This window comes from Babylonia areolata, chromosome 20 (assembly GCF_041734735.1).
Source record: "Babylonia areolata isolate BAREFJ2019XMU chromosome 20, ASM4173473v1, whole genome shotgun sequence".
Classification (NCBI taxonomy): Eukaryota; Metazoa; Mollusca; class Gastropoda; order Neogastropoda; family Buccinidae; genus Babylonia; species Babylonia areolata.
This window is the reverse complement of record NC_134895.1, coordinates 23,618,813-23,632,959: the sequence shown is the minus strand read 5'-3', so window position 1 is coordinate 23,632,959 and position 14,147 is coordinate 23,618,813. Positions and strand designations below refer to the sequence as shown.

General features: G+C 37.9%; 1 protein-coding gene across 3 annotated transcripts in view; it reads left to right on the top strand.

The window, feature by feature from the left end:
• Positions 1-20: 20 nt before the first annotated feature.
• LOC143295323 (DGAT1/2-independent enzyme synthesizing storage lipids-like) overlaps positions 21-14,147 on the top strand; it is a 17,128-nt gene continuing 3,001 nt past the window's right edge. Inside the window, exons 1-10 of one of the 3 annotated variants that reach the window (XM_076606957.1) lie at positions 21-169; positions 3,003-3,091; positions 3,948-4,256; positions 5,055-5,222; positions 6,844-6,942; positions 7,624-7,718; positions 8,993-9,056; positions 9,530-9,605; positions 10,159-10,222; positions 10,881-14,147. The exon at positions 10,881-14,147 is cut by the window's right edge and continues 3,001 nt beyond it. In XM_076606957.1, coding sequence (XP_076463072.1) covers positions 3,977-4,256; positions 5,055-5,222; positions 6,844-6,942; positions 7,624-7,718; positions 8,993-9,056; positions 9,530-9,605; positions 10,159-10,222; positions 10,881-10,985 — 951 coding nt within the window. In that variant the 5' untranslated portion in view covers positions 21-169; positions 3,003-3,091; positions 3,948-3,976 and the 3' untranslated portion in view covers positions 10,986-14,147. Of the gene's footprint in view, positions 170-2,984; positions 3,102-3,947; positions 4,257-5,054; positions 5,223-6,843; positions 6,943-7,623; positions 7,719-8,992; positions 9,057-9,529; positions 9,606-10,158; positions 10,223-10,880 lie in introns of all 3 variants that reach the window. The other 2 variants (XM_076606956.1, XM_076606958.1) reach the window with 2 other exon arrangements.

The window sequence follows — 14,147 nt, the reverse complement described above, 5'->3', positions numbered from 1 at the left end:
CACTCTGAAAACTAAAAAGTTGTCATCCAGAACACTGGTTGCTCTGACCACAAGAGAGGTCGGAGAAAGCCAGTGGTACCGTCTCTTTTCTTCCCCCTCTTGTGAAAGCGAAAGATTTTCTTCTGCTTACCCTTCCAAGAGAGAGAGCCGTGTAACGTCTGAGACGGAGGTAAATTTCAGTATCCCTGGTAAATACGGAATATCCGTTCACAACATACTCGATATGAAGCTTGCTGACTGAGCTGTCATTAAAAACTAAATTCACTTTAAGTTTTATGTTGTCTTGACCTGTTTTAGTTTCGCCTTTTCTTCACCATGATACAGTCAGGCTTTCGTTTTCTCTTTATCATCTGGATGGAGTGACTGGACCTTTTGGTGCCGTGAAAAAAGAAAGAAGAAAAAAGCTTGGAAGCAAAAAGGTTGCAGATATTATTTATAGACAACATATTAAAAATACATTAGACATCATTTGAACTAAAAGAGTAAAAAATGAAAAAATAATTTGCAAAATTAATCTGGATACTGGAGTGTGTGTGTGTGTGTGTGTGTACATGTCTGTGTTGGGGGGCATGGGGAGGGGAGGGGGGGGGGGGGGGGGGCTATGAGTATCCCTCTAACTTGTCTAAGGAGCAATAATATGGCAAAAGGGTTAAGATACTTATCTGCCAATACAGTGTCTGTGAGGGTCTGGGTTTGAATCCTGCTCTCACCCTTTCTCCCAAGTTTGGAAAATCGAACTGAGCATCTAGTCATTCAGATGAAACGATAAACTGAGGTCCCATGTGCAGCATGCACTTGGCATGGATATTGCCTCTGTGTGTCTTTGTGTTGTGTGTGTGTGTGTGTGTGTGTGTGTGTGTGTGTGTGTGTGTGATATCATCTGATCAGTCAGTGAGTTGATGGTTCTTTTTTTTCACAGTTTAATAATAAATCATTAGAGAAATATCCCAAGATTGGAAAGAAGCAAATGTAACTGCCACATATAGAAATGGAAATAAATCTTCAGCAGGAAATTACAGAGCATTAATTTTAGCCTTACATGTGTTCTATGTAAAGTTTTAGATTCATTTATCAGAGATACCATTGTAGACCAGATGACCAACAATGACTTATTTTCTAAATGTCAACATGGCTTTAGACCTGGATGTTACAGTTACCAGAGGTGGTGAATGATTTTACAGAAATGTTAGTAGTGAAACATTTGATGTTGTATATGGACTTCAGGAAGGCTTATGAATCTGTTTCACATAGGCGTCTCATTGCAAAGATCCAATCATATGGAATAACCAGCGGGGTATTAGCAAGGGTGTCAAATTTCCTGAAAGACAGAACACAGAGGGTTAGAGTTGGGACTACATACTCCTCAGAAACCAAAGTTTTAAGCGATATCCCCCAGGGAAGTGTACTTGTCCCCATTCTGTTTACAATATTTATTAATGACCTACCAGACATGGTTATTAGCACATGCAAAATTTTTGCAGATGACACTAAAATGTATAACCTGAGCAACTATAAATATACATTACAGACATATAGATAAGCTAATAGAATGAACAAAAACATGGAATCTATATTTTAATGCAGATAATTGTAAAGTATTACATGTTGGGAAGAACAACCCCCAGAATGATTGTATTATCATAATGAGACTCACTGATGGACAGAAGAGTTTAAGTAAATGTTCATAAGAAAAAGACTTGGGAGTTATCTTTGATGATGATTTAAAATTTGATAGACACATTAATCATGTAATATTAAAGGCAAACATAGTACCCAGGATTATAAAAAGAACATTCTCATATATGGACAGTGACACTTTTGTTAGATTATTTAAGACACTAGTAAGACCACACCTCGAATACGGAAATGTTATGTGGTACCTGCTATACAAAAAGCAATCTGTTGCAATTGAAAAATTCAAAGAAGGGCAACAAGGTTTGTTAGTGGATTGCAGGATAAAACATATGAAGAATGACTGACATTACTTGATTTACCATCTTTGAAATTTTGTAGAATTAGAGGAGATCTAATACAAACATAATTAAAAGATACACAATAGTATTGACAAAGAGACCTTTTCAAAAAACCTTTTATGGACATAGCAAGGAATGACACTGACAGACTATTTATTAAGTATTCAAGAACTGACATTTGAAAAAATTGTTTTAGTAACAGAATTGCACCTTATTGGAATGCACTACTTCTGCATGTTAAGATGGCTAACAATGTTAACACTTTTGAAAACCTTCCACTTTTGAAAACCTCCTAGAACAGGTAAATAGTATCAACACGTTGAAATTCATTTATGATGAATGATATATATATATATATATATATATATATATATATATATATATATATATATATATACATACATATATATATATATATATATATATATATATATATATATATATACATATATATATATATATATATATATATATATATATATATATATATATATAAACCCTACTATTACTCCTAGGCAAGTGTACTGGCAACTCCAATCAATATTTTTGTTAGACTGTGACAACAGCAAAAAAGCCGCAAGTTTTATAAACATCCAAGAACTGAACTGAACTGAATTACAACTTGCATAACGTCCAAGAACTGAACTGAATTATAACTTGCATAAATATATATATATAATATATACACACACACACACACACACACACACACACACATATATATATATAGCATAGAATAGAATGTATTTATTACCAAGTGTACTGGGGTCACAAGGAATATTGGGGAGGATAATACATAACAAGGTACAAACATAAATGGAAAATCATACACAAACACAGAAACATTAGAAATTAGAATACATACAAGTGTATATCAATATAAAAATGTAAATATAAAAATATAGAATATATATATACTTTTTTTTTTTAACCTTTTAAACTAAATTCTGAAAAAAAAAGTCTCTTTTCTGATCCTATAATTACAGCTCTGTCTTTCAAATGCTGTTTCAGTGCCTCTGTCATTTCCAGGGTGGAATGGAGAGGACAAGTATCTGAATCCAGTGCTGGTTTTTATATCATCTGTACCTGCTGTCTCCTTATTGTCAGCTCCTGTTGTGGTAAGTCAAGGTACTGCATGTGAAAGTTTCTTTACCTTAACTGGTATGCCTAGACCATGTTATTTTAAGTGTGTGTCCAGTCATGTATGTATACATGTGTGTGAGTGCACTTACATTGACACATATGCACATACACACACACACCCATACACACAGACGCACCCATACACACAGACGCACCCCCCACCCCCCCACACACACACATATACACACAAATGTATACTTTGTGTGTGTGTGTGTGTCTCACTTGCTCGCTCACTCTTGTTCTTTCTCTCATTGTACAGAAACATGAAAGTTACTTCAACAAATCATATTCAGAAAATAATTGTTCCTCTTCTGTTTTCCTTTGACTTGTGTCATCAATAGATGCACAAAGTGCTGGCACAGTAGAATGACTTTGGTACTAAGAGATAAGTGTATTTTCTCAGTCTTCTTTGTTGATATACGTGCACACAAATTTATGCTTCACACATGCCTACAAACTCATGCACACACACACACACACACACACACACAACACACACACACACACACACACACACACACACACACACACACACACACACACACACACACACACACACACACACACACACACACACACAGAGGCATGCACATATGTATTCGCACACTCACAGATACGCTCGCACACACAGTAACATGTGCACCTATCCACATGCACAAAAATGCATACATGTTACACAAATTTTTTAATTACAAAAACTTTCAAGATGACACCTATCCACATGCACAAAAATGCATACATGTTACACAAATTTTTTAATTACAAAAACTTTCAAGATGACACTTAAGCGGAATAAAAGCCGAATGAATGTTGTTGTTTTTTTTTCTACAGGAACTCTCTGACTGCAGCCCTGCATTACTATGGTCCTTGGAACTCTTGGCAGCTGTGTCCAACAGATATGGGAGTGCTTGACCTATCTGGATCTCAGCTACCTGTCCTGGCTCTTGTGGATATTCTACCCATGCATCATCTCTTTTCTCCTGCCGTGTATCATTGCCATCCTGCTGTATGCTTCAGCGCTCTTCCTGTGGATCTTTCAGTACCGAGAACGAATACGAGCAGCGTACCACCAGGACATGTGGGACGGTGCTCGCAAAACGTTGGCGGCATTGTGGGCTGGGCAAGGCTATATTTTTCATGGTAAACATGCAGATGATGCACACATGTATACATACAGATAAAGCTCGCATGTGCATGTACAAATATACTGCTTATAAAATTGTATATATATGCAGTCTTTGTGCACACACACTCATGTCCTTATCAGGTTAATGCTTATTAACACATATATGTAAACAGATACTGTCACTTATGGCTACATATTCACCTGTGCAGTAGAGATTTTCACGGTGATCACAGTGTGACATCAAGGTCTTTGCTCTGTAGTTCATCTTTTTCCTTTGTTATTTATTATCAGTTTGGCCATTGCCTATAGTTTATCTTATTTTGTATGTGGTGTTTGTACTGTGTGTGTGGGTGCTCACACCAAGTAAATATCATCAGTTTATAAACATTGGTGTGGCACTTTGAAAATAATCAGTACTCTTCTCATCAGATGAAAGCTTTGAGCTGGTAATTTTTTTTCTTTTTAATGTGATTTGCTGTACATTATGATTATATCAGAAGAATTATTGAAGCACATCTGGTATAATTGTGTAGTTTTCTTTCCAATCGAGCCTTTTTCTTTCACAAGCAATTTCACACTTTTACTCCTTAGTTTGAGCTGGCTGACGAAAGCCTGAGATGGAGCTGACGCTGGTGAGATTTACAGGAAAACTCACTGCAGGAGAATGTTTTATTTCCTTCTTTGTATTTTTTAAAAATTTATTTATTACTTTTAAGCCCAGAGATCCTATAAATTTATTTGTTTATAACTTCACATCTATTGAGACTTCTGTCTATATGTGTGTTGTGTTGTGTGAAACGTTCTTCCACCAGGCTTTGAGGTGGACGGGCTGGAGCATATTCCTGACACAGGCTCGGCGATGATCATCTACTACCATGGGGTGCTTCCCATCGACATGTACTACATCATGGCCACATGTCTGTTGGAGAAAGGCCGCTCGATCTACGCCGTAGGGGACAAGTTTCTCTTCAAAATTCCTGGTGAGACCCAGGTGACGATAATGATGATAATGATAATCAGTATTTATTTTGGGTACCTATTCTCTTGATTATAGGGGTCTAGGCACTTTACAAAAATGGGTAAACATACAAACGCACATATACATGCATACACACAGACACATGCAAACACACACAGACATACATGCATACATACAGCGGTACACACACACACACACACACACACACACACACACAGACAAGAAGCACACAATTACAGTGGAGTGGTGCTGTGATGGTCGTCATTACTTAAGAATTAGGTTCTCTGGGAAGACTTAAATGAGGTGGACAAGTGAATAAATATCGATCATGGGAGGGTTATGTCTGATTTGTTGTTCTGCAGGGTGACAGTGTAGAAGTGTATGTTGGGTTGTGTGTCATGCATGTGTGGGACGAGAAATCAAGGAAGCTGTGAGCATGGGTGGAGGGGTGTGGCATGAGAGAAAATGGAGTGGTCTGCGTGTGTGTGTGTGTGTGTGTGCAACTGTATGTATCTGTGTTTGCACAAGCATGCATGCAGGCTAGGCATGTGGGGGTACTGAAGGTTTATAATCACAGATGCTATATTATCAGGGGAAAATGACAGAAGTCTGACTGAGCTTGACGATGAATGGTTGAAACAGTATTTTTTTGTATATTTTAATCTGTGTACCAACAAAGGCCAGGAACAAGATCTTGCAAGTGACTGTTAACCTAGAAATATTGATTGTTGTATATTCTTTTTGTTATATTGATATTATCTTCACTACACATTTTTTCAACAAGTTATTATATCTATACATGTGTATAGTATAGATAGACCTAAGCCATATGTGTAACAAGCCACATGTAATATGCGGCTTCTGTTCAAGTGTGTGTGTGTGTGAGAGAGAGAGGGGGAGAGAGAGAGAGAGAGTGTGTGTGTGTGCATACATGCATGCATGTGTGCGTGCATGTGTGAGTATGCATATGTTTTTGTATTGATATGCACATGTATGTATCGTAATTTCTACTGTATTTGTGTTTGTGTATGATTTTCAGTTTATGTTCATACCTTTTATGTACTATGCCCCCACCCCCTCCCCAATATTCCTTGTGACCCTTTTACACTTGGTAATAAAGACGTATTCTATTTTATCACTTTTACTGTTTTTTCCAAGTCACAATAGTAGTGGGGACCGAAAAAAAAAACGAAAAAAACTTTGAAGTTTTTTAACTGTTTCTGGTGTAAAAATGATACAGGTATCATTTGATCAATGTTTCCCCACTGAATATTCCAAGGTTCTAGAAATGCTTGGAAAAGTTGATAAATTACCTAGTCAAGTTTATATTGCATTGATAGTTGGTACATGTTTAACTTTTTACAGTCAGGTGAAGATCATTCCATATGCAAGATTTGTAGAGTAAGACAAATGTTTTTCTACCAAAATTTCTTGTTTCTTTATGAAAAAAAAAATCTGTAAATGTATTGCTGTCTTTTTTAAATGCTGCTGGGGGAATATATATATATATATATATATATATATATATATATATATATATATATATGTACTGTACATGTGGCTTCTCCTGTGTGAGTGCACACATGATTGTGAAGCCATGTGGATGACTGTGGTGATTTCAGGTTGGCGGAGGATGATGGAGGTGCTCAACGTCACCACAGGCACTGCCCCCAGATGTCTGGAGATTCTGGCCAACAACAACCTCCTGGCCATTGCCCCGGGTGAGTTTTCTTTAAATGTTTTTCTCTGATTTTGAAAAAGAAAAAAAAAGATAGACACAAAGCATACATGTCTGCCATTCCACAATGGCCAGAAAACACACAGGAATTGATGGCAGTTGCGGTTCTTACGGCAGTAGATCCTGTAGTGCTGGAAAAATATTGACAGAAACAAATGGGGACACCTTTTTTCACGGGTGGACTAACCTCATGGAGAATGGGATGTAATTCCAACAGTGTGTGCATGTGCATTTAAGCCAAAGTAAAGAAAAAGCACATTTAACTGAAAAGATAGCTGTCACAAGGAAAATGAGTGAGACTGGTGGAGAAGATGCAGAGGAATCCCTTGCCCAGGTGCTAAAAAAAAAAAAAAAATTTAATCAACTAAGAGATCTTCAAGAAAGAATACAATGAATGATGTTTTACAAGGACAGTAAAAGGGAAACTTAAATTATGTCCTCTCTGCAAGTGTGATTTCACCATGAGTCATTGTGGCTGTGATTATTGCCATTGTGACATTGAATCAAAAAAAGAAGAATTTAGATTGTTCCTGACATTTCCTGGAAAAATGGCTGTTCCTGAATTTTTATTGTCATCTGTTCCTGAGGGTAAGATTTTGGAGTTGGCATGTATACCAAAAACAGGCTATGATGTGAGCCACAAAATGCTCCTGTGTGTTTGCAGGCGGTGTTCGTGAGGCGCTGTTTGCGGATGAGAACTACAGTATAATGTGGGGCAAGCGCTCTGGATTCGCTGATGTCGCATTGCAAGCCAATGTTGTGAGTGACACTGTCTGATGGACGTATGGCTTTGAAAATAAACAAAAACTAAACAGTTTCTCATCCCCGGTTTAATTAAGTGTAAATTTTAGTGCACTTGATCTGACTGTCATTGTAAAGAAGGCAGGGTGTTGGGCAGGATATCAGCATGCCACCTACCTTCTTCATCAACAGCTGCGCTCTTCTCTTTCTCTCTTTCTACTTTCATGGGTTCCCATGTTCACTTGTGTAGATATCTGCAAGTGGGCTTTTACATACTTATGGCCGTTTTTACCCCTCCATATAGGTGCCATTCTCAGTTTTCTTGGGTGCGCTTACTGGGCGTGTTCATATTTCCATGACCCACTGAATGCTGACATGGGTTACGGGATCTTTAGCATGCATGTATGATCTTTAGCGTGTTTATACACATGCAGGGGATTCAGGCACTAACAGGTTTGCACATATGATGACCTGGGAGAATGGAAAAATCACTACCATTAATCCACCAGGCGTCAATACTGGGATTGAGCCTAGGACCCTCGGGTTTAAAGTCCAACACTTTAATCCTTGGGCTATCATGCCTGTTGGCTCCAGTCTTGAAGTTGTTGACAGCTAGGATACTTCAGATTCAGAAGGTAGCAGAATGGTTAAGACGCTCATCTGCCAATACAGAGCCCATGAGGATCTGGGTTCGAACTCCGCTCTCACCCTTTCTCCAAAGTTTGACTGGAAAATCAAACTGAGCGTCTGGTTGTTTGGATGCAGCACACACTTGACATACTGAAAAAGAACCCACGGCAAGAAAAGTATTGTCCTCTGGCAAAATTCTGGAGAAAAAATCCACTCTGATTGGTATGCACATATAAATGCATGCACTCAAGGCCTGACTAAGAGTGTTGGGTTATGCTGCTGGTCAGGCATCTGCCTATCAGATGTGGTGTAGCATATATGGATTTGTCCGAATGCAGTGAACCTCCTTAAGAAACTGAAACTGAAACTGTCTCTATCAGCCTGCAAGGCATGGATAACAAGCTCCAGACAAAAGGAGCAGCTGTGCTGCCTCAGAGACATCCTGAGTGCATACATGGCAAGGCAGAGTTCCAGACACCAAGGCACGAGAGAGGGTCAGGTCCACAAGCCTGTTTTCACCATCAGTTCTCAGTCTGTGAAGCCTCCGGTATGTGTGTGTGTATTACTGTTTCTGTTACTGTTAGAGATGTTCGATACTTTTCGCATGTTATGTTGGTCAGATGTATTATTACTAACTATTGTTTGTTTTGTTTTTCTTGCAGCCGGTGATACCAATGTTTACTGAGAACTGTAGAGAAGCATTCCGCACTCCAAAATGGGGAAGAAGTAAGTGTTTGGTGTGTGGTAGCACGCCAGTGAAATTTAGATTTAAGTAATGGGTTCATTGTAGGAATGCTCAGAAAAACAACAACACACACACCAGCAAAGCATGGAACAAAGAAAGGGGAAGAGAGGCATATGAATGCTGCTTTTCACTTCACGAGATGTCATGGGATTTCAGTCAAGATTCACATACTGGGAACATGCTTCACCAGTCCTCTGGACATTCTGATTTCAGACACTTCCGCAAGTTTTCATATGAATATGTTCATGAATTAAATTCATGATGTCGGTTTGATATGTGTATGTGTCACCTTGAATGTGAAAGAGAGAGAGAGAAGAGAGTGCAAACACATACATTGGTCAGATGTTATAATTCAGATGTTATAATTTTCTGTGTGATTTCTGTGATTGTATGTTGTAGTGTCTGATTGTTTGCATGGTTTGTTTTACCTGTGTGTGTGTGTGTGTGTTTTCAGCATTATTACGAAGGCTGTACGAGTGGTCACGGTTACCCTTGGTTCCCATTTATGGGCTCTTCCCTGTAAAGCTTATGTAAGTTGACGTGGGTCTCAGTTAGCTTAGGTGGGTTGTGTTTTCAGACATACACATACTTACAGACACACGCAGATAGAGACACACACTCTCTCACACCCACATACATATGCATGCACACAACACCCCCCTTGCTCCCCTCCCCCCCCCCACACACACACACATGCATGCATATAAACAGACATACATTCATGCAGACACACATGCACTCACACACACACACATACAATTAAACACAAAAATAAATAAACACAAACATGTTAACACCCACACACACAAACACACACACAAATTCACACACTTGTTCACATGTACACAAACACACACACACACACACACACACACACACACACACACAAACACACACACAAATTCACACACTTGTTCACATGTACACAAACACACACACACACACACACACACACACACACACACACACACAATGCATACTTCCAGTTGTATCGATACTCATTTACCAACATACCAAATGTGCATGTTTTCAAGTGTGATCGTTGGTTGGGTGTTGGCTACTCTGTATTTTGCTCTCTTTCAGAACCCATTTTGGAGAGCCTATTTATCCTCAACCCGGCATGACAGTGATGCAGTTCAGAGAACTGGTATGAAGCCTTTGTGTAATGTGATCTGTTTTTCTGTCGCATCTTTTTTCTGTCTAAAATTGGATACAGCTGCCTTAGAGATTGTTTGGGGAAGGTGTCGTTCCTGACTGCCTGAGAAAAGATTAACGTGTCAGGCACCAAATTTGTGTATTTGATGCTGAATCATTTTACCAGCATGCACGTCACATGTCTTAGATAAACTGTAAATCCATCTTCTGTAAAGGAAGTAAAAATGATATGACTAAAAGTTTGTGATTTTCATGTGGTTTTTTTTTTTGTGTGTGTGTCTTTTTTCCTGTTTCATTTGAAGCTGCGAATCAGCCAGTTCATATAAAATATATCAGCATCATTTGAAGTTTATATGGTCATTTAAAATTGTCAGCACAGCACAAAATTTAAATAAACATTTTTTTTAGAATTTCCATGTATCGTGCATGCATATATCATTTCATCCTGTTTCTTTTTTTGGGTTTTTCTTGTTGGTTTTTTTGTTGTTTTTTTTATAAATAAGAGAGAGGATTTTGCAATGCCCACTGAAGTTTGCATTTCTACTTTACCTTGATTCCATGCTCATAAAAGATGTTGAAGGTTGCCTAGTAACAAAGAACCCTCCACACCCCTTCTCCCCTCCTTCTCCTTCCTTTCTTTTTTCCCTAAGGTGAAGGAAAAGGTGGAGGAGCTGATCCAAAGATACCAGCGTCTGCCTGGCAACATCCCCCGAGCAATGTGGCAGCGAGCATTCTATAAAACTAAAGAGAGATGATGTATCTACATCATCTCTCTCTCTCTCTCTCTCTCTCTCTATATATATATATATATATATATATATGTATATGTGTGTGTGTGTGTGTGTGTATCCCTGTGAGCAGTGCAACAGAAATCTCTTGTCTCTGTGTGCAATTATTGTGATTGCATTTTTTCTCTCCCTTTTTTTCCACCCAAGTGTTTCTGTTATTGTTTCTGTTTCTGTTTCTCTCTCTCTCTCCCTCTCTCTCTCTCACTCTGTGTCTGTGTCTGTGTCTGTGTATCTCACTTTCTCTGTATATGTGACTCTGCCATTCTGTATCCATTTTCTGTGAAGCTCAGATGATTTGTTTCCATAAAGGGTAAAGTTGTGATGTGCGTTTTTTGGTGTTTTTTAGCTGACGGCAGAAACATGATGGGAAAAACATACAGTATTCATAATGAAGCAGATTATGTCATGGATGATTATACTTGGTTATCTGTGTCATTTTGTATTTGTCACCTTTGTGTGAATGTGTGTCTTTGTGACTGTGTGTGTCTTTGTGTGCATGTGCAACTACTTAAATATTGGCAGCTAGAGATTCTTCTTTGATACAAACCACTATTAATTTTCGATACAGAGCTCAATAGATTTGAATTATTGAAAGATGCTTTTATAATTATGAATTGCAAAATTGCCATTCTATCAGCAATACAATTTTATTGCTTTTTCAACACTGATTTTTTTTTTTTTTTTTTTTTTAACTGTACAGATTTCGTAAGTAAGACAACTTGAAAGATAGAAAGAAATGCAAATGGTACATGATGAAGATTTAAGTCTTTTCAAGAGCTTTGGAAGGTGGAGGAGGAGATGGAGGTGGGAAGGTTGGAGGGGATCCACAGTAAGTTTATGAAAAGAGAGGTACAAAATGTTTGCGTGCTGTTAACTTTGGTTTTACATGACATTTTAAGTATTTATTTACAGAGAGATAACAGATCTGTTGCAAAAAGCAGAAAGAATCCTGTAAAATTAAAAAAATCGGATGCTTTGGTTTGTCTGTCCATATATTTTAGTCAAACTTTGAATCAAGAAGGGATTAACTTATTTTGATTTGAGATTACACAATGAAACGAAACAGGTTTCAGTCAGTTAACACAGAAGCAGTATCAGTCACAGTTCAAGATATGAGCACATTTTACATGGTCCTTCAAAAAAAGAAAAAAAAAGTAAGTTACTATGTTGCTTGTTGCTGAGGAAGGAATAAAGCCTGTGATATGGAAAAGAAATTCATTGATACTTAGAGCTTGTGCTGCATTTTGTGATAACGGAGAAGGAGACTGACTATGATATAGAGGGACCAGGAAAGATAGTAATATGGCATGTGAGAAAGAAGGAAGGAAGTATAAGTATCAGTAGCTCAAGGAGGCGTCACTGCGTTCAGACAAATCCATATACGCTACACCACATCTGCCAAGCAGATGCCTGACCAGCAGCGTAACCCAATGCGCTTAGTCAGGCCTTGAGAAAAAAAAAAAAATTTAATAAAATACTAATGAAAAGACAGCTGGTGCCATACTGTTGCTGCTGTCTTCAAATTTATACTTAAATCAAGAGTAAACTGGAAAATAAGACATGAATATATTTGGGGAAAAAAAAAAAAATGAACTGTCAGATCATTCTTCTTCTTTCTATGTCTGAATCAGTTGTTTCAAGTACAAGCTGTTGTCATGATATCTGTTCAGTTGTTGTTGTCTTTTCATGTTTGTCAGAATAATGTGATTTTATTTGTCCACTTTGTGTGTGCATGTGTGTGTGTGTGTGTGTGTGTTCATGGATTTTATCAGATGTATTGTTTGCTGTGATTTGTGGACTGAGGAATGTTGGATCCTTTTTAGACAGTCTACAGACATGAATGCTGATACCTGTCAAATAGGTATTGCATAACAATGTGCTTTTTATATTTAATCTGTGAAACAGACATATGCAGGGGATCTATAGTACCTAGATGAAAAAGGATGGAAAATCTAGTCAAGTATAATACTAAAAAAATCAAAAGTTGTGTTGTTGATAGAATGATTATATTGATACATGTTTGTCTTCAACACAGTCGCTGCATGTCTGCTTTATTTGAAAGATAAGCTGACAGTTATTTGCAGATTCCATTTTCACATTACTAACATTTTTTTTTTCTTAAGTTATGAATAATCCAGACTCCTGTGCAAGGTGGATGACAACCATTTTTACTCAGAATACTCCAAGAATAAAACCCTGAAAGGCATACTCATTGTGTGCAAACTTTTTAGGAATCTCATGGAATCCGCTTTTCTGCCTCATTCCACCATTCTGTTTTTCTTATGTACAAAGCTTAGGTTAGAAGTTGTCTGAATGAAACTTAAATTTGATTCTGGGGAATTGAAGCTGACAGCCATTTTCAGCATATGATTACAGTGTACATGTTGTTTATGGAATTGCACCACATGCACAGACCAAGACTGAAAATCAGATCTCAACCTAGCCAGTAAGCGGTGCAGGCACTTGTATCATTCCATGGAAATGCTGTTGGTTAGGCAGGCCTAATTAGGAACAGCATGTAATTGCAAACACACACACATTTCACAATTTAATGTCTGCTTCGACCTTGTTCTGATACCTTAATGAATATCCATTTCCAAGAACCAGTCAGATATCAGCTATTTTCAACTATTTCCGTGCTCTTTCTTCTCTTCACGCACTACTGCCTACCAAGCTCACAAATGTGCTCTCAAAATCCTAAAATCAAGGGAAGCAAGTAGTAGGACTTGAACTTTGAAATAGTTTGAAATAGCTGATTGGATTGGATATGTTGAATAGATTGTGCATTACCAGTGCTGGGAGAATTTAAAAAATAATGTTGGTGACAGATCAGAATGTCAGTTTTGACAGGAATCTCCAAAATGATGTCTTTGCATTTAGACCATAGGATATTTTGACGTAGTCTATTTGCAACCAGTGCTGCACAGTTACTGATCACTCTCAGAAGGATGTGTTTGTGTGTAGTGTGAGGATAAAAACCAAGCTTTAAGTGATGAGGTTCAGTTTACCACACAACCTCATCACTTAAAGCTTGTTTGTTTTTTTCCCTGAGTTTTGTCGGACCCTTACATGATGAAATTGCTCTGATCCTTGATGAGTGTTAATTTATCCAGCTGTTGCCCCTAAAAG